This window comes from Kuraishia capsulata, genomic scaffold, assembly GCF_000576695.1.
Source record: "Kuraishia capsulata CBS 1993 genomic scaffold, Kuraishia_capsulata_scaffold_2, whole genome shotgun sequence".
Taxonomy (NCBI): Eukaryota; Fungi; Ascomycota; class Pichiomycetes; order Pichiales; family Pichiaceae; genus Kuraishia; species Kuraishia capsulata.
The window spans coordinates 1,149,218-1,167,156 of record NW_019172951.1 but is presented as its reverse complement, the minus strand read 5'-3'; the positions used below and the strand labels follow the sequence as shown (position 1 = coordinate 1,167,156).

At 44.4% G+C, this 17,939-nt stretch overlaps 9 protein-coding genes across 9 annotated transcripts; 2 read left to right on the top strand and 7 right to left on the bottom strand.

Annotated features, from left to right (window-relative positions):
- Window positions 1-324: 324 nt before the first annotated feature.
- Window positions 325-1,509, bottom strand: KUCA_T00001909001 (uncharacterized protein; the record flags this gene model as incomplete). The annotated part of the gene is made up of 1 exon (XM_022604137.1): window positions 325-1,509. The coding sequence occupies one exon, from the start codon at window positions 1,507-1,509 to the stop codon at window positions 325-327; it is 1,185 nt and encodes a 394-aa protein (XP_022457948.1).
- A 368-nt stretch (window positions 1,510-1,877) lies between these two features.
- KUCA_T00001908001 (uncharacterized protein) lies at window positions 1,878-3,512 on the bottom strand (the record flags this gene model as incomplete). The annotated part of the gene is made up of 1 exon (XM_022604136.1): window positions 1,878-3,512. The coding sequence occupies one exon, from the start codon at window positions 3,510-3,512 to the stop codon at window positions 1,878-1,880; it is 1,635 nt and encodes a 544-aa protein (XP_022457947.1).
- A 1,075-nt stretch (window positions 3,513-4,587) lies between these two features.
- Window positions 4,588-5,577, bottom strand: KUCA_T00001907001 (uncharacterized protein; the record flags this gene model as incomplete). The annotated part of the gene is made up of 1 exon (XM_022604135.1): window positions 4,588-5,577. One exon carries the CDS (start codon window positions 5,575-5,577, stop codon window positions 4,588-4,590), a length of 990 nt encoding a protein of 329 aa, XP_022457946.1.
- A 481-nt stretch (window positions 5,578-6,058) lies between these two features.
- KUCA_T00001906001 (uncharacterized protein) lies at window positions 6,059-7,024 on the bottom strand (the record flags this gene model as incomplete). The annotated part of the gene is made up of 1 exon (XM_022604134.1): window positions 6,059-7,024. One exon carries the CDS (start codon window positions 7,022-7,024, stop codon window positions 6,059-6,061), a length of 966 nt encoding a protein of 321 aa, XP_022457945.1.
- Window positions 7,025-7,431: 407 nt separating this feature from the next.
- Window positions 7,432-8,418, top strand: KUCA_T00001905001 (uncharacterized protein; the record flags this gene model as incomplete). The annotated part of the gene is made up of 1 exon (XM_022604133.1): window positions 7,432-8,418. The coding sequence occupies one exon, from the start codon at window positions 7,432-7,434 to the stop codon at window positions 8,416-8,418; it is 987 nt and encodes a 328-aa protein (XP_022457944.1).
- A 34-nt stretch (window positions 8,419-8,452) lies between these two features.
- On the bottom strand, window positions 8,453-10,051 carry KUCA_T00001904001 (uncharacterized protein; the record flags this gene model as incomplete). Its single annotated transcript, XM_022604132.1, has 1 exon — window positions 8,453-10,051. The coding sequence occupies one exon, from the start codon at window positions 10,049-10,051 to the stop codon at window positions 8,453-8,455; it is 1,599 nt and encodes a 532-aa protein (XP_022457943.1).
- Window positions 10,052-10,467: 416 nt separating this feature from the next.
- On the bottom strand, window positions 10,468-10,830 carry KUCA_T00001903001 (uncharacterized protein; the record flags this gene model as incomplete). Its single annotated transcript, XM_022604131.1, has 1 exon — window positions 10,468-10,830. One exon carries the CDS (start codon window positions 10,828-10,830, stop codon window positions 10,468-10,470), a length of 363 nt encoding a protein of 120 aa, XP_022457942.1.
- Window positions 10,831-11,222: 392 nt separating this feature from the next.
- On the bottom strand, window positions 11,223-12,908 carry KUCA_T00001902001 (uncharacterized protein; the record flags this gene model as incomplete). The annotated part of the gene is made up of 1 exon (XM_022604128.1): window positions 11,223-12,908. The coding sequence occupies one exon, from the start codon at window positions 12,906-12,908 to the stop codon at window positions 11,223-11,225; it is 1,686 nt and encodes a 561-aa protein (XP_022457941.1).
- A 1,281-nt stretch (window positions 12,909-14,189) lies between these two features.
- On the top strand, window positions 14,190-17,825 carry KUCA_T00001901001 (uncharacterized protein; the record flags this gene model as incomplete). The annotated part of the gene is made up of 1 exon (XM_022604127.1): window positions 14,190-17,825. One exon carries the CDS (start codon window positions 14,190-14,192, stop codon window positions 17,823-17,825), a length of 3,636 nt encoding a protein of 1,211 aa, XP_022457940.1.
- Between the last annotated feature and the right edge of the window lie 114 nt (window positions 17,826-17,939).

Here is a 17,939-nt window from a genome sequence, read left to right as displayed (position 1 = left end):
GCCCTTACAATCCTTTGCAATATCTCACACACACTCCCTTCCTATATTCACGGCCTGATAACCTGACAATAACGACTCACGAAACAATCGCTACCTGATAACGCAAACTACGAACGAGCCGAAGCGCAAGTGCACTTTTTTTTACTTCATTTTCATCACTACATCGGCCAGCATCTCTGTCTATGCCTTACATCATATTTGATGTCGTTTTTTTGTATATTTCATCCGAATCATCTCTTTCTATACGTAACACTCATATGCTCGACTCATTTTGTAGCAAACAAGCAATGTCATTAGCTCTTTTTTGAGACAAATTAGTGTCTTTCATTTGCAAAAACCGTTGCTCTCTCCATATGGCTGATCAATACTGCAAATCTGTAAATCACAGGGATAACTGTGCTCATCAACCAAATTCCTGTTAATTCCATCGTTCAATTCGTACCTTTCTAATCCACTCTCCAGGTCTTGACAGATTCCACTAGAGACATGGCGCCGAGCCACCCTCGTGGATGCTCTTTGGCGGTCAATTTCCAGCTTCCAAGATTCGTTCGGTGCCTTTGTTGAGCTAAGACACGTCTGTATTCGGCACCAAGGCTCCTGCTTCAATAGGAGATACAATCCTTCCACAATCAAAATCCGCGTGGTTGATGCGATTTTGATCCCGTTCAAGGTTGGATCCTTGAGGGCGTGATCAAAATCGGGAATGTAGATATCGGGTATTCCGGTAGCTTTTCCCGGGAGTATGTCATACTTGCCGAGCTTGTGGTCTCGAGGCTTGCCTTTATTGAGCCTGACGTCTCCAGACTCACACCTCGTCTGGTTGTCTCCTTGACCTCCATCTTGTATATCTGAAATATCGATGCATGTATCTGTCAAGAGCTCAATCAACGTCACCACCATGGTCGAATCAAATGTGAAAGGCGAACCTCTTCTCAAAATCGCAAACTCCGGATCCTCAAATTTCTTCAGCGTTGCTACTGGCAAGTGAAAACCATCCATTGGAATCACCTGTGCTAGTTCTGGCTCAGGTTCCTCAGAACTCTCGTGACTCTCGGGACTAAGTGAAGAATCTATCTCGATAGTGGTGCCTCTTCCGTGTATCACCCTCCTATCGCCTTCAGTTTGCAGCCTCGGTGGAAAGTTCTCATCTTCAACGGATATGACATCTTCAGGGTCGAATTTTGTGAATCTCCCCAATTGCTTGATTAAAACATCCCGAACAAGAAATTCGCTCGATTTTAAATTCAACTTTCCCTTGTTAGTATGTTGGTCGTAGCTATCGCCATCGCTTCCGCACGCGATTCCATCCATTGTGCCCGAATCACTTTCTAGACTTGATGCATGTCTATGCTTTTTGTATTCTTTATTTATTCTTTCAACTACCTTGTCCGAAAGTGTAGACTTTCCACTGCCGGGGGATCCAATCACTAGTACTATAACTCTGTACCGATTGGAAGCCTCCAGTAGATCCACTGCCCTCCTGGCCAGTTGATCGTACGTTGTATCCATTCCCTGAATTTGTGATATGTCTATATGCGTTTGTATGGTCTAATTGAAATTCATACTTGATTCCGAGGGGAATTGGAACGAGGCTTAACCCAGTGTATACAGGAAGAGTCATTAGGCAGTACGGTATCTTGTGGAGGCCAAGCAGATACTGGGACGATAGATGGATTATGTAATACGCGCGGATTGGCAATGCAACTGATTATGTAATCATGTGGTTTTGTTTGATTACGTAAGATTACCAGGAGAATCCCATTCCCATTGGGTTTTTCTTGTGCTTTACACTATGCATAATCTAAGCTTGATTGTTTATATTACTGAGGATTTAGCCAAATGCCGTTATCGCTAACGTGACAATCATACCTTATCCTCTATAATGCGCCAGCGCACTGTTTCTTTGCGAACAAATCGTTGAAAGGCACATCTTCATCGTTTGTGTCATTAGCCCATTCCTGCAAATCTTTGAAGATTCTCGAGGAAATTTCCAGATCCACCATGAGTTCGAACTCTTTGATTCTCCTGTCGACAATCTCGCATCCTTCCACTAAAAGAGGGACCTGAGTACGACCTGAGACTTGGCATGGTCTTTTGGGGTTAATCTGCTTGGATTTTCTGAACGTCACCAGAGATTTGAAGTCTGTGATGTTAACACATCCTCTTAACTCCAAAACGTTCAAATGAGGAAAAACTCCAGTGCCTTGCGCGATCTCGTGACCAACGCCGTTAAAAGAAGCATTCCCATTATCACGACTGAAATCCCTGTCGTTGAGCTCCAATACTCTTGGAATTCCGTGATTTGACAATTTGTAACAGTTGTTCAACGAGAGTCTTTCTATGTGATCGTTCTTATACTTGAAGATCTCCCATATCGTTCCATCCGTCACATGGCATCCTGCCAATCCCAATGTCCTTATCTGGGTGTAACGGCATATGGCGGAAATTCCTGTGTCCGTGATTAGCTCACCGCGTGAATGTCTGCCTACATTCAATGTGTGCAGTTTGGAGCAGTTAAGCGCTATGGAATAGATACCTGCATCCGTAACCAATTCGCATGCTCTGATGTCCAAGATCTCCAGATTTGGACAGTTGATACTCACCATCTTGAGAAAGTTGTCATCCACCATTTTCGAGCATGGAATGACAAGTTTAGTGATATTTCCGTTGGCAAACATGCTCTGGGGTGGAAGAAGATATGGACATATGTAGAACTCTATCCAGTTCAAATTGATCATCTTGGTGTTGTCGCAGATGAAGTCGAGATGCTTCTGTTTGGCTCCTTTCAGTTTGTTGCAGATGAAGGTGCGAGTGGAGGAATTGTAACCAGGTTGGCAACTGATGGTGTCAAAATTATCACCTTCAACATTATATATATTGGGTCCCTCTCCTTGGTTCTTTCTCGCTTTCTGGTAATACGACTCAAAATGCTCATCCGTCGTAAATATCAACTTTCTCTCCAACATCTCCAACGTAACCTTATACCATAGCTTATTCACTAGCAAGCAACTGTAAAGATCACTGTTTCCAATATTGTTTCCAGCGTTGTTGTTCATGTTCTCAGACTCCCATGCTCTGGTCGCGTCCTTCACATTACCATGAATGATTAACGAGTGTTGGAAACTCATTGGCTTTCTCCTGATGGGACTCACCTCCTGAGGAACCCTGCTGTCTTTCTCCACGAACGACAGGATTTTCGCGAGTATCTCTGGGATTTCGAAAATCTTATGTGGTGTTCCCAAATTCGCATTCACGCTGTTGCTATCCATACCAGACGACGAGCTGATTCTCATCTTCTCAAAGCTCGAGCAACACTCAGACGTATCTTTGAATATGGGGTAAAATCTAGAAAGAGTCTCGTTGAAAGACGACACTCTCTTCACTGAAGGGGTCTCGTCTTGCTCTAAAGACCTTTTCGTGGATCTCTTGAACGTGGTGGTGATGCAGCTGTCGCTCTGATTAGCCACCGACAAAGGGTTTGTCTTGAAAGCAGATGTGTAATTGAATGACATCCTTAACCTTAATATAGAATCAAGAGCTGCACTTGGAATATTTCCTTTCACGGAATTCAATTAAGGTTGAACTGGTCTTAATTGGCAAAAAAGTCAAACTCCGTCTTTCAAAATAAATGCTCGGCAACTCTAAAGATTGATGCAATTAAGGTATCAGTATTGATGCAGTATGCAAGATAGATGTGATGAGCCCCGAGAAAACGAAACTTGTTGCGTGTTCGTTATAGAGATGGTATGAGCTAGATTTAATGCTCACGCGTGTTCCTGGGAAAATAATTGGAAAGATTGTTGTAATAAAACGAGTGTGGGACAGTTGGTGGAGGTGCGGAGGGTGCGGTGGTGCTATAAAGCCGGTGAAAGGAATGTATCAGGGTGAGAACCAACAAGCAGAACAAAAATTCAAATATGAAAAACAAAAAGTGCTAATTAGGAAAACTCTAGAGGTACCACACTGAGGAAGCGAAAGGAACTACATTGGTTTATAAGGGCATAACCACCAAATTCCTCTTTTTTTTTGTTAGAGGTGGCTAACAAAATATCGATGTAAGTGTAAGGATTAAAACCCAGCCTGCTTTTCGATTTGCAGAGGCTGGGTTTGTATCTGCACACATTGCATAGCCGTGCGTCAGGTCGTTATGCACGGAATATGCAGTTTTCACCGATTGGTTTAAGGTCGTGGGCAAGCCCCCTTTTACAATGGGAGGCAGTGGCTGGTGGTTTGAGTCGTTTCCAGAGTGTTATCCAAGGCCCTAGTAAATTAAGTTCTCTTGTTGTCATGGTGTTGAATTTGGGCCGTATTAGGGTCTGTCATCAAAACCGGCAAATGTAGTTAGGTGAAGTCAGGTTGTAGATCCTAAAGCAAGTTTATTTCTTCTCCACTTAGGTTAAATTTACTTTTATTTGGCTTGATATATTTGGTCAGTCATGGTTGACCATAGCAACACCTGCTGCACCACTCTGATGTCGAACAGTTTATCGTATTCCATATTCAGCTATTCTAGTCTATTGAGTATCGCATTGTGAAACAGATGGCGTGTAAGCCTATGTTTTCTATGTATTTCTGTATCATGTGACATTAAAGTTGTGCCAACTCTGTATCTTCGTGAAACCTGACACTATTGCTCCTCTGTCTATTTGCCTCAGCTTTTGGGTATCCCAGCTTTCTATAATGGAAGAACTGATATGTAATCACCAGGTTCAAACTCATCTGGAAGAACGCCGCGATCACGAAGATGGTGGAGATGTTATTGGTGCCATACAACAAATAACTGATCTTGGTCAAATCTCCTCCAAGCCAACTCAATAGCAAAATCGTCCTGAAGCCTTCCACACTTTTTAGTCTGTTGAACAGAAGGATCTGTGGCAGAGGCAAAGAAGATTCCACCATAAAGGAACACGATCCAAGAATCATTCCGAAGGTCTCGTTCTTCCAGAATATCGCTTCCAACACTGCGACTACCGCCACAAACCCCAATAAGAACTTCCAATACGTTGACTCGGATCTCCATTGCCAGAACTTGAAGGGTCTTTTGTATATTCCGTTGAAAAAGCTCAGAAAACGCCCGAAAACACACGAAAGAATGTAACCGACGCAAGAGACGAACTCTCTGATTGCGATGAAAACAAAATCAAAGAAGTTGAGTACCATTTCTTGAATACCAGACGAACCCGACAACGAATCAAATTTGCTTTGGAGATATTTCACCGATTTATCGGCCCGGTCGATGATGTCCGGAACGGCAGATGGGTATTCATCGAGCTCATCAAACTCCAAGGACCGGAACTTTAGTGCCGTCCGTAGCAAAATCACCTGAATAAAAATCATCGTGAAACATTGTCTCAGCAAGGAGATTTCAAAAGGATCGGAAATGAAGAAGAATATTCGGAGAACGCTGGCGATCAACATCGTACAACATATGTCCATGGAAAACCCGGCGGACGACTTGTCCCTTTGGATTCCTATTATAGTTGAGCCGTAACTTATCAGTGGTGTGAACGACATAAGCCAGTTTATGGCCGTTTGTAACTGTGGAAGGTACTCTGGCGGTAGTATGAGATAAGCCATGATGTGGAGAGGCGTAGTCTATGTTTCGGAATCGGTCTATATTAGTATGTATTATATCCGCATGAAAACTGGCCGTTGTCTATGATCACTATTATAAGGCCGAACACTCCGCTTTTCTCTCTCAAAACCAGATAGTGCACAAAGGATGCGTGAAAAGAGCTTGTTTGTTACAACGCTATTTTTACACGCGGTTGACACCGACCAGCCTTGTCATCGGTTTGAAGGTCACGTGATGTATATTTGCCCTGTGGAAATGGGCCAGGAAAAGTCTATACGTTTGACTTTCAGTCGTTATGGAAGTCGTATCTTTTTAGTTAAGGTTATCTAATTTTCTTGCCCAAAATTATATAGCTTGCGAGCCTTATTTTTCCCCACCTTTGACAGATATTTAGGGTTTGGCAGCCTCCCGTATTTAGTTGAGAGAGTCCAAGAACTTTCTAGTTTGGGTTCCCAGACCTGTTTAGAGATCCTTTTAAGCTTCTCATTTATTTTTGACATTGCTATCCTTTTTCTCTCCACCTATGGCTGTCTGACCTCGAGAGTAAACCAAAGTACCCACAAACACTAGGGCGATCCCGACTGCAGATCCCGCATTCAGCCTGTTGCCAAAAACAGCCATGCTAATCATAAGACTGGCAAACTTCCTCAGCAACAAAATGATGGAGACATTGAGAGCGTTCGTCGAGCTCGCCAGTTGATTGACGCCGTAAACGCACAGAAACTGGGTGACGCAATTGATGGACAGATACTTCAGTATCACGTGTTGCGTGGTTGGTGGCTCGTTCATTATCCGGGTTATCTCGCTCCGGAGCGTAGACACCACGAAAAGGAACAATGGCAATCCGTAAAAATGCGAGTAGAACAAGTTCTGTTTCCAATTAGACTTGCCGTATTTGAGATATGTCCTTTCTGTGAAAAGCCCCATCACACAACCGATGGCAGTTGAGAAGAATAGCAGAGAAACTCCCACGAGTTTCCTCAAATTCGCAGTCTGAGCCTCGTGCACATAAGCCTCATTCTTTTCTTTGGTTGTTGTCAAAGTCACTATGATTACCCCCGTAGTAAGCACGATAGCCCCCAGGATCTGTTGTCTGGTGTAACGCTTGTGGAACCATCCCCAGCCCACCAACATGGTGATGGGGGTTCCACTTGATCTGAGCACAATGTGCACCGGGACTGAGATCCCAAATTGGAATACCAGATTGTTAAGTATATTGGTCACAAAAAACGACGCATTTTGCAGAAAGTGCACTTTCAGAGGAAGATTGGATTTTGGTAGGTACAGACCATTTCTGAGATCGGCCACCAAAAAGTACGAGATTCCTGACACCACCAAGAATTGAGCAAACGTCACCAATGTGGACGAAATCCCAGTTGTTTGAACCAGATTCTCCAGAGACAACACATTAGAACAACATCCCCCAAACACGAACGCCAACGGCAGCATGGCTGGCGCAATCGCAATGGTGTCCCGTAAGCGGCGCGCTAACTAATTACTTCAAACTAATCAGTTGAAACGCTCTCCCGCTGCAAGCCACCCCCTCGCAGAAATCAGCCTCAGATCAACAATGTGTTGCACTCGTTATGCTTATGGTGCAGATTATTAACGTTTCGTTTGTGTCGTTTGTCCCGATTTGGGTGATTGAAATAGTCGAATTTAAAGACCCGGGGGGCTGGTGATGCACGGGGAAGAGATGGCTGGTTTGGAAAATGGGAAGGACACTACACTATCTATCAGATCTTGACAAGTGTGTATGTGGCTATTGTTCAAGCCGTGGATGGAAATCTAGGTAAAAATACTAACTGAAAAGGTCAAAATTGCCGTGTTTCATTCAATTTGTAATACTCTTTGCAATGACTGATCCACACATGCTTCCTCCCATTGATGACTTCCGATTATCTAGCATTCTGAATCATCTAGAGGACGACAATGCTGAAAGCGATAAGGGAGCAGTCCTAAGACACGTCGTCAACTCAATCGTTAAGGTGGATCAGAATTATGTCAATGACATTGCGTTCGAGCTGGAACGGCTGTTTTTGAAGGTGGAACTGGAGGACATCATCAAGCAGAGGATGGACCGTCTCAGATCCTCCATTCAGAAAAATGACAAATTTCTGACGATGCAATTGCAGGAGTTGAAACAGACGCGAACGAGTTCGTTCAACTCGTATCTGTTTCCCAATATGTCACACAGCAGTTTGGGGAGCCACACTTTGGGGAACCACAGTGCTGATGATCTGGGACACGATGCGTTCGATCCCCAGACAGACGTGTTGGATCTGAAGGAATTGCACGAGTTGACGCTTGAATCGAAAAAAAGGTTCCAGCGAATCACGATGAAGATGAAGACAATTGAATCAAACCTGCCGAGAAGAGACAGGCTGTTTGTGACGAATTCTCCCCACAGACATCATTACCCTCGTTTGGCGAAGTTCGGGCTTCAAGAGGAGGCAAGTCCCCGAGAAGATCATTTGGCCGGAGAAGCAAGTTCTGGTGCTGCATCTCACGAAGAACCATTAGCTGATCCCGTAGAACCTATCAGTGATATCAAATTGAACCAATACATCCAGCTGGAGCAGGAGTTGAGCGAACTGGAAAGACAGTCAAAGACACCACCAAGCAGACGAACGCATCCAATGGGACTCGCGACTTTGGGCATATCTCCTATCAGAAAAGACAGTGTTAATCCAACAAGTCTGCTTCTTGGAATAAACCATATGACTCAAAAATCCAACGTGGAACTCAACTCGGAGACCGTTCTGGTCAAGGACTTGAGTGCCAACGAAGTCACAAATAACGACAACTACATTGATGATCTGAAAAAATATATCCATAACTGAAAATACACAAACTGAAGAGTCTTATACCCATTTTTCACAACTTTGGCTTCACAAATGCATCAACCATCTTTCTCCTTTGAATCTTACCAGTAGCCGTCTTTGGCAACTTACTGACAAAATAGAACCTCTGAGGAACTTTGAAACTTGAAAGTTTCGTACTCAAGTACTCGTGAAGTTGCTTGTCTGTTAGTTTAGAGCCAGGCTTTAGTACTATCGCAGCATGAACAACTTGACCATATTTGGCATCGTCAACTCCAAAGGCAACAGCCTCGTCTACATCTGGATGGCCCAACATGACTCCATCCAACTCAATGGGCGATATCTTCTCACCACCACGATTGATCAACTCCTTAATTCTCCCAGTCAAGATAACATAACCGCGTTCAATTTTTCCCTGGTCGCCAGTGCGGAAGAATTGCTTTCCCTTAGAATGGACAAACGTGAATGCCTCCCGGTTGGCCTTCTCGTTGTTGATGTAGCCGGACGTAACGTTGGATCCACATATAGACACTTCACCGACAACTCCCTCGGGAACAGCGTATCCGTCATCGTCTAGAATGATCACTTCTACTCCTTGACCAACCCCAATGGTACCTGGGGACCGTTCTAGTCCCTTTCCAGGAAGGTTGTTGGAGGTCATCTGATGGGCAGCCTCGGTCATGGCATAAGCCTCCAGAACTGGGGCCTTAAATGTCGCCTCTAGCTTGTGAAACGTGGGGGGAGCAAGCGCACTGGAACAGGATCTGATGAATCTGATTTTGGGCAAATGCTCGGGCACTTTTGTGTTCAACAGGATCATGTGGATGGTGGGAACAGCAGAGTACCAATTCGCCCTATACTCAATGAAATCGTCCCAGAACAGGTGGGCTGAAAACTTTGGTGGAATAATCACAGAACCACCCGAATAAAGTGTGGAAAGAAATGCACCAATCAGGCCATGAACATGGAATAATGGCATCACCAGGTATGTCCTATCTGAGGGGCTGAGGTCGTATGTGTGTGTGATGTTCTTCATAGAGGTCACGATATTCAAGTGGGTCAAGGGAACAGCCTTGGGTCTTCCAGTGGTTCCAGATGTGTGCAATATCATGGCTACATCGCCCGGAGAACAGTTTCCAGGAAGCTCAACCGCATGATTTTGTAAGGTGGGTTTTCCAATGGAGGTATATTCCACAGTTAGAAACTTTTCATGGTACACCTCGAACTCCAGCCTTCTCAATGAGTGGTCCCACCATATCTCGATCAGTTTCGCCTTGTTTGCCTTAGCAGACTTGCAAATCTCAAGACCAGTGTCCAGATGGGTTCCTTTCTTGACCACAACAGCAGGCGCCTTAAGATCCTCGAGATAAAAGTCAAACTCCTCCTTCTTGTAGTTGGAGTTGAGCGGGGCAGCTATGCGGCCAGCAGTGGTAGTAGCCAGAAACGAAACAGCAAACTCCAAACTATTCGGCAAAGAGATCGCAATTGCCGATTGAAGAGGTGCAATTGATCTCAATGGTTCTGCGTAAAATAGCTGCTGGAATTGTGCAATTAGCGAACTCAGGTCTCTGTATGTCAAGGTCACGGTCTCTGCTCCTGGGATGATAATGGCAGGTGAATCATTGACCCCTATGACTTTTCTGAAAGTTGACATATTATCAAATTATATGAGTCTCTGCAGCTAAACTGTGAAGAGCTATCGAGAAAGATCTCAGCAAAATGTCAGTTGTTTGATGCTAAATCTCGGAGAACAAAGAAGCAGCCAACTGCCCACACTTGCGTAATGTTAGTGATCCGGTCTTACATCATCTTTCGTGACCTCACACTACGCCGAATGCTCCGGAATATAAAAGAGTGTTTTTGAGCGTTTCAAAATATGCAATGGGGTTATATGTACATAATGAAGCCAGATTTCAGAATTTCCGTGCTTCTTCCGACTATATTCAGCCGTTGGTGTTTTTTGCAGACTGTTTTCACGCTGTTCTCACACTCTTTCCAGTAGGTCTCTGCCGTATCTGCGGTCTATCTCTGGCCTATCTCCTTATTCCCAACTTATCATCGCTGTACACCTTACAGCTCCTTCTTGGGCTCAACAACTTCTCTCTCTGGAATAACTGGCCCGACAGCACTAGATGGCCATTCTGCATTCAGTATACCGGCTTTCTTGAATAACCTCGTCACCGTGTCCGTTGGCTGTGCTCCCACAGATATCCAATATTTCGACTTGTCAAAATCCAGCTTGATATCCTTGATTGGTCTCTCTCCCTTCAGCTTCTGCTCCGGTGTCAAAGGCAAAGGAACTGGGTTGTAGGTCCCAATCACCTCTATTGGTTTGGCATCTCTGGCCTTTTTGGCCTTGGTCACAACTATATTGTACACAGGCTGGTGTCTTCTACCAAACCTGGCAAGCCTTATTCTGACGATTCCCTTCATGTTGTTGTGTTTTATATAGCGTACAGGCACTAGCATGGATCGAACCTAAGCTATCCAAAGAAATTTCAACGTCGAGAGTGCGTGAGTAAATTGGTAACTCGTACACGACTACGGGTTCAAAATTGTGAGAGTGGTTGTGTACTTATTAATAAATATGCCGAGTGCGGCATCGAGTTTGAAGGGACAAAACATGCAGGCTGCGGGGCAGAGCTTTAAAAATCTTGTGCATCACTTATCCGACAGACCAGTTTTGTTCCTAAAACCGGGAAAAAAAAAAGACCAACGTCTCAGAGTTGATCAATAAGCAATATTGGAAAGTTAGCACTCCAAAAAATCAAAAACAAGCTGTCAAAATTACCACAATCTGAAAAGATTCTCCACCGTTTTCAGCTTCAAATTCCACTATCTCCCTTGGCCACTTCTTTGAAGTTCCCGTGGAAAATGTTGTAAAAGTCTCTTTTAATGTTCTTGATGTTGATGGCTATGAGAACTGAGGTGGGCTTGGAGAAAATATCGTCAATCTCTTCCAAACTTTTACCCTTCGTCTCTGGAACCAACAACAGCTGGTAGATCCAACCAACGAACGCAATACCTCCATAAAACCCAAGTGTCAAACCAGTATAGGTAAAGGCCTCGGTCATCCTGGTAAAGTTGTAAGTAATGATGAAAGAACACAGGTACAACAAACCCGAAGAGCAGGTCATACCGTAAGATCTTAGATACGTAGGATATACCTCGGCTGGTACGACCCAGGTCAAACAGCCATAGGATCCAAAGAACAACATATATAGAATGACTCCGGTAAGATAAACGCCTTTGGAGGCTGGATTGTCTAGGGGAATCAAGTATCCAATACCAACCAAGAGCAAACCGAGAAATTGTCCGGGCAGCATGGTGTTGGCCCAAAACCTTCTGCCACAATAATCCATATACAGCGTACCAGGAAGGGTACCAAACATCAAAGATGCGCCTCCAACGAGTGACATATTCACAGCATTCTTGTCACTAAAGCCAATGTTTTTCATCAAAGTAGACATGTAGTACATCACACCATTCACACCTGTGAACTGGCCCAGAAAGATCATGATGTTGGCGTAAATGAGTGATCTCCTACATCTGGGTACAGTGAAGAAGTCCAACCACATCATCCGTTTATTGGAATGGGCTTCTGAGGCCTCCTGTTGTTCCAATTGCTGGATCATGTCCAAAAACTCAATCTTATTGATGACGTCGTCCATATCACGAAGCCTTTTCCAAACACCATATGCCAGGCCGACTTTGCCTTTGTGGACAAGATATCTGGGCGATTCGGGCAAGAAGAACATACCAATAAACAGGATGGTAGAAAACACCAGGGAAGAACCAAAAATGAATCTCCATCCTCCGTGGACGTCTTCAAACATTGCTCCTATACAATAGCCAAAAACTTCACCAACAGCAATAAACAGCTGATAAAGCGAAACCATTCTACCTCTGAAAGCACTGGGAGCACATTCCGATACGTAAGCTGGAACAACTGATTCCAACCCGATACCAACCCCGACGATGAATCTACCAGCATACAACATGCCCGTATCAATGGAACCAGCACATAACGCCGCACCAATAGTGTAAGCGATACAGGATCCGATGATCGAGGTTCTTCTTCCAACAGCCTCGTTCAAGGGAGACATGATGATGGAGCCAGCGACTGCACCCAGACCCATCAGAGAAGAAACCAGAGATTGTTCATGGCTATTAGCATTGAGAGCGCCTGGATATTGCAGCGCAGCACCAGAAATCAACGATTGATCACAACCAGAAAGAATTCCCGCTACCGAGGCAAAAATGGCAAGCATGTACGCCATGTGTGTTTTGTTTTTGAAATGGATTTTGATCTCGAGAGATACCATTTTGTCGTAGAAACTCATATTTTCCTGTGACTCCTGGTACATTTGCTCATACTTTAGAAAATACTCATCAAGATCTACGCCGTGGAGTTTCTCCAAGGCTTCTATTTTCTCTGCAGCATTGTCAGTCTTGACATCTATTTCTGAAATGTTGGATACCTGAGAGGTAACGTTCTTTAAGTGGGACATGCTGAATTTGAAAGTTTAACCAAACGAAGACTTTAGGATTATTCCTTGGATAGGAGAATAGTAATAAATATTAGATTCAAGCGGATCTCCGTAGACATTTATACTCCTGTTAAAATTTACCATTTAGCGCAAGCTACAGTGAAACTACCCTGTGTAGCCTGGACAGGGTTCCCTCAGCAGATACAATGCAGATTAGACATGCAGACCCCCACAGGTGCAGATTACGTCGTGGAGTAGAAGCGACAGCAATGCAGGCTCAGAAGAATTTTGCATGAAATTTTGTCCAGCTCTGATATTTAACCACACGCCATGACGTATTTACGGCGAACTGTCCTGTTCTCCTATCACTATCATGAGACGCGTTTCAGAGGGTGACTGACTAAGTAGCTCAGAGAAACAGCAACTCAGTGGCAGGATCACTCGGATACTTCGGTGAGGTGAACTTATTCGCGCGTCTTTATTTCCTGAAAGAGCCCCGCTTTCAAGAGTCAAACCGATATTTTCTACATCCTCTTTGGCGGTCTTCTTGACGCGGCTGAAAATACCCACCCCATGAGATATTTCTCGCTAATTATGTAGTTTCAATCAGTTAGGCCAGGTAAAGCCAGATTAGTGTTCTTGATTCAAAACAATTCTCTCAAGCCTACTCCATGTTTTCAATTCCAGCTCATTCATCATCAACCCACCGGGGTAGGCTGAGAGCGCAGCCTACAACATGCAGGTGCCGGCATGTATTCAGCACAATGTGTGCAGCGTCTGACACTGCCGGCAAACTCAATCACCTCACCAGTAAGGTTTAAAGGTTAACACCCAATGGGGTAGGCCAATCCGGTGTTAATGGTGGGATAACTGGTGGGGGGACTGAGGGACACTTAGCGCACTATGGTACCCCGCATACTTATGTTCCATAATATGATCGTATGACGGTATCCTAAGTAAATATGGACTAAAGCAACCAGTGAAATAGAAATGATCGGCAGCATCTGAAGACGCCGATCATTTATTTTTGCGATATTATTATGTTTGTTAATCGAGTCCATTACGCAAGCATGCTGTGAGCTGGTACATTGTGGTAGTGTCATCGCGGGCATATCGAAAATCTAGGATGGATTTCCGGGCCCTCCTTAACTCATCAAAAAGAGTCGTGCATTACCATAAGGTAGTGTCTTGCTGATTTGATTTTTTTTTTTAGAAAATATTTCATGTGCGGATTTGCAGGTGTGCACTCTCACTACTATTTTCCAGGAACATACTCGCATTCTAGAATATCTTGTTAGTGCAATGGACTCTACAAATGGCGAGGGTGTCTCTATTGAGGACAAGCTGGACCGTATAAGGTTGCAGATCAACTCAAAGCTGGACAACCAGAAACAACTGGCCATCATTCTATCAGCTGTCGAGGAGAACATCGAGGAGCAGAAGACCAAGAAGAGTGAGGTTGCCTACTTTGTCTCTTTTCTAGGACTTTTGCAGCAGAGTATTCAAAATGATGAAATTGTGGACTTGAGCTTGGCCACGGTGTCGGCATACTTCTTGGACTTGTTCTTCCCATATCTTCCAGCACAACTGCTGAAGTCGAGGTTTTCAGATATACTCACCATGTTGGCCCCTGCCTTGACGAATGAGGCCTCGGAAGCCCCTTTGATTAGATCTTCTGTTGGTGCTTTGGAAGCCTTGCTGTTGGCCCAGGATCATGCCTCGTGGGGATCCAATGTGAGTGTCTCTCCAAGAAGAGGTTTGTACGGTCTATTGGAGCTGTCATTGGACCCAAGACCAAAAGTCAGAAAGAGAGCTCAGGAAGCCGTCCATAAGATCCTGTCACTGCCACCACCTGGCCCAACTGTGGAGCATCCTGCTGCCAACTTGCCAGCCGAGTTTGTGCTGGAATCCTTGGTGGAGCTGTTGAAGAGTAGAAACAAAAATAAGGCCCATACTGATAAAGACCTGAGTTCAAAGATGATCCACAACTTGCAGTTGATCACTTCCATCACATCTGCAAATGCCTGGCCTTCAAGACAAATTGAGCCATTGTGTGATGCCCTATTGGAACTCTCCAAGACCACAGACCAGTATCTGGTTTCCGGTGTTTTCAACGCATTCGAAGGGCTTTTCAGTTCAATGAACGACGAGATTGATAAAGACAGATTTGTTGCCGTTTTGAACATTATTTTCGATTTGAAGCCTTCTGTAAATGATGTGCATCTTGCTGCTTCTTGGTTGGCCGTTGTCGCCAAGGCTGTGAGTTCATACGCCAAGGTGGATTCTTTGGCATGTTTGGCCAAGCTTCCTGATGTCTTTAAAATTGTGATGCAATATTTTGCATCTGATTCTGAGAATATCTACATCAGTGCGTCTCAGTGTTTAATTGCCATTATTGTTGAGGGCATTGAAGACAACTCTTTGCTCCAGCCTTCCAAGTCTAACGGTGTTGATAACCGGACCTACGAAGCTGTTGATGATGTGATTACTGAGATCGCTGAAGTCACGTTGACCCTCTGTGGAGTCAAATACGCACATGCTGCCAAAGAGGTCATGGAGCTGTTGACTGCCATTTTTACGAAGCTGAGGGTTAGATCCAACCCTGATTTCTTGCCTCATTTGGAACAGGTTGGAAATTGGAGATCCGATGAAGAACGTTTCCAGTACAAAGCTGAGGCTGATGCTGTTATTTCCTCGGCTCTTCTTGCTCTTGGACCCGAGGTTGTGATCTCTGTTCTTCCTCTTAACCTGGATAGGCCAGACCAGGTGGGAAGGGCCTGGTTACTGCCATTGTTGAGAGATAATATCAGAAACGCCAAACTCGGCTTCTTCCTCTCATACTTTTCACCATTGTTGGAATTTTTCGCTGAAAAAGTGGAGAATGCGGAGGACAAACAATCCATGCACATCAAGATCTTTCAGACCATCATTGATCAAGTGTGGTCTCTCTTGCCACACTTTTGTGACTTGCCATTAGACCTCAGATCAAGTTTCACAGACGAATTTGCTGCAAAACTGTCGGGATTGCTGTATGAAAAAGTTGAACTCCGTGTGACCATCTGCCATTCTTTGAAGCTGCTCGTGGAGAGTAACCTTGCATATGCAGATGGTGCATTGACCGATGACCTAATGATGCAGCAACAATTTCCAGAAAGTGAGGCCAAAAAGAACGTCAAATATTTGGCAGCAAAGGCCTCGAAGATTCTTTCGGTTCTTTTCAACGTTTTCACGCAGACCGCTGCTTCGTCCAGGGGATATGTTCTGGAGACCATCGATGCCTACCTGCAGATCACTCCCAAGGATGAACTGGAAGCCACCTTCAACAAAGTTTGTGGAATCCTTAAAAATGCCATGGATGAAGAAGCTTCTGGAAAACCTTCGCAGAAGAAGGAATCTGTTGATTTCCCCAAAATGAGCATCACTATGATGGACCTGGTGGTTGCCATGTCCAAGTATGTTCCTGAGACGTCGCACAATGCCCTGCTGACAATTTTCAACCAAACTCTTACATACCAAGATGCTTCCATTCAGAAGCGTTCTTATCGTATCTTGACAAAAATGTTCGAAACTGAGGCCGGTGTTGAGTCTGCGAAGAAGTACTTGAGAGACATTGAGAGCTCCATCATTGCCTCCACAGATTCTTTGATAGCCACAGCCAAGGCCTCGCGATTAGCTGCAATTGTTGCCATTATTGACATTTTGCCTTCGTCGGATCTGTTTTTCATTCCTTCAGTGCTATCAGAAATTATTATGGCAACCAAGAACGTGAATGAGAAGACCAGAGAATTGTCCTATGCGGCCCTCATCAAGATGGGTAATAAGATGGAGGAGGGCGGTGTCATTGAGAATTCCAAGGTTCCTTCAATGGATCCAGAAATGCCTGATTCAGAGGCTAATTTAGAAACTTATTTCACCATGTGTTCTGCTGGTTTGGTGGGTTCTACTCCTCATATGGTCAGTGCTGCCATCACTGCCATGAGCTGTCTGCTCTACGAATTTCGTCCCAGAATGAACACCGAGCTGTTGTTAGAGATATCCACCACCGTTGAGCTGTTTTTGGAGTCTAACAACAGAGAAGTTGTCAAATCTGCAATTGGTTTCGTGAAGGTTGCCGTTCTGACCTTGCCAATTGAGATTGTTGCCGGTAACCTTGGCGCTTTACTGCCTAACTTGATGAGATGGTCCCACGAACATAAGGGACATTTCAAATCGAAAATAAAGCATATCATTGAGAGAATGATCAGAAGATTTGGCTACGATACCATTGAAGCCAATTTCCCAGAAGAAGACAAGAAACTGCTGCTGAACATCAAGAAGTCCAAGGACAGAGCCAAGAGGAAGCAGCAGCAAGAGCCTGAGCAGGAGAAGAGAACTGAGGCTAAGACGACATATGCTTCTGCCTACGATGAGGCTCTCTACAAATCCTCGGACGAGGAAGATTCAGATGAAGAAATGGAGGAGGCACAGGCACCTAGAAGAGGTGATCATGGCAATAACAGGTACATCTCTGAGTCCAAGGGTGCTCCTCTGGATTTGCTTGATCGTCAAGCGATTTCGCGTATCACGTCTTCCAATCCTAAAAATGCCCGCAAACCAAATTCCAATGCCTCAAACTTCAAGTCCAGAAACGGCAGAATTGTTATTGATGCTGGTGAAGATGAGGATCCATTCAAGGGTAAGGACTCTGGCTTGAATGCCTATGTGGAAGCTGTGAAGCAGGGCCCGGTTAGGGGACAAAGGAACAAGCTCAAGTTCAAAAGAGGTAAAAATGCTCGTGATGATGATTTCGGTGATGATGATGAAGACGACAAGCCGGTTTCGAGACCAAATGGCAGAGGAAACTCCTTTGCTGGTTCTCGTGGTGGAAGAGTTAGCAAGCCAAGAGGAGGAGGCCCGCCAAGAGGAGGTCCCAAATTCAAGTCCAGAAAGAAGTTGTAAGATTAAAGATTTTAATACGATATTAAAGAAGTTGATAAGATATTAAACAAGTTTTAAGATAAGAAATTTTAGTAAAGAAAATGTGAGGTCTTCCAAAAGTTGTACTACACATGC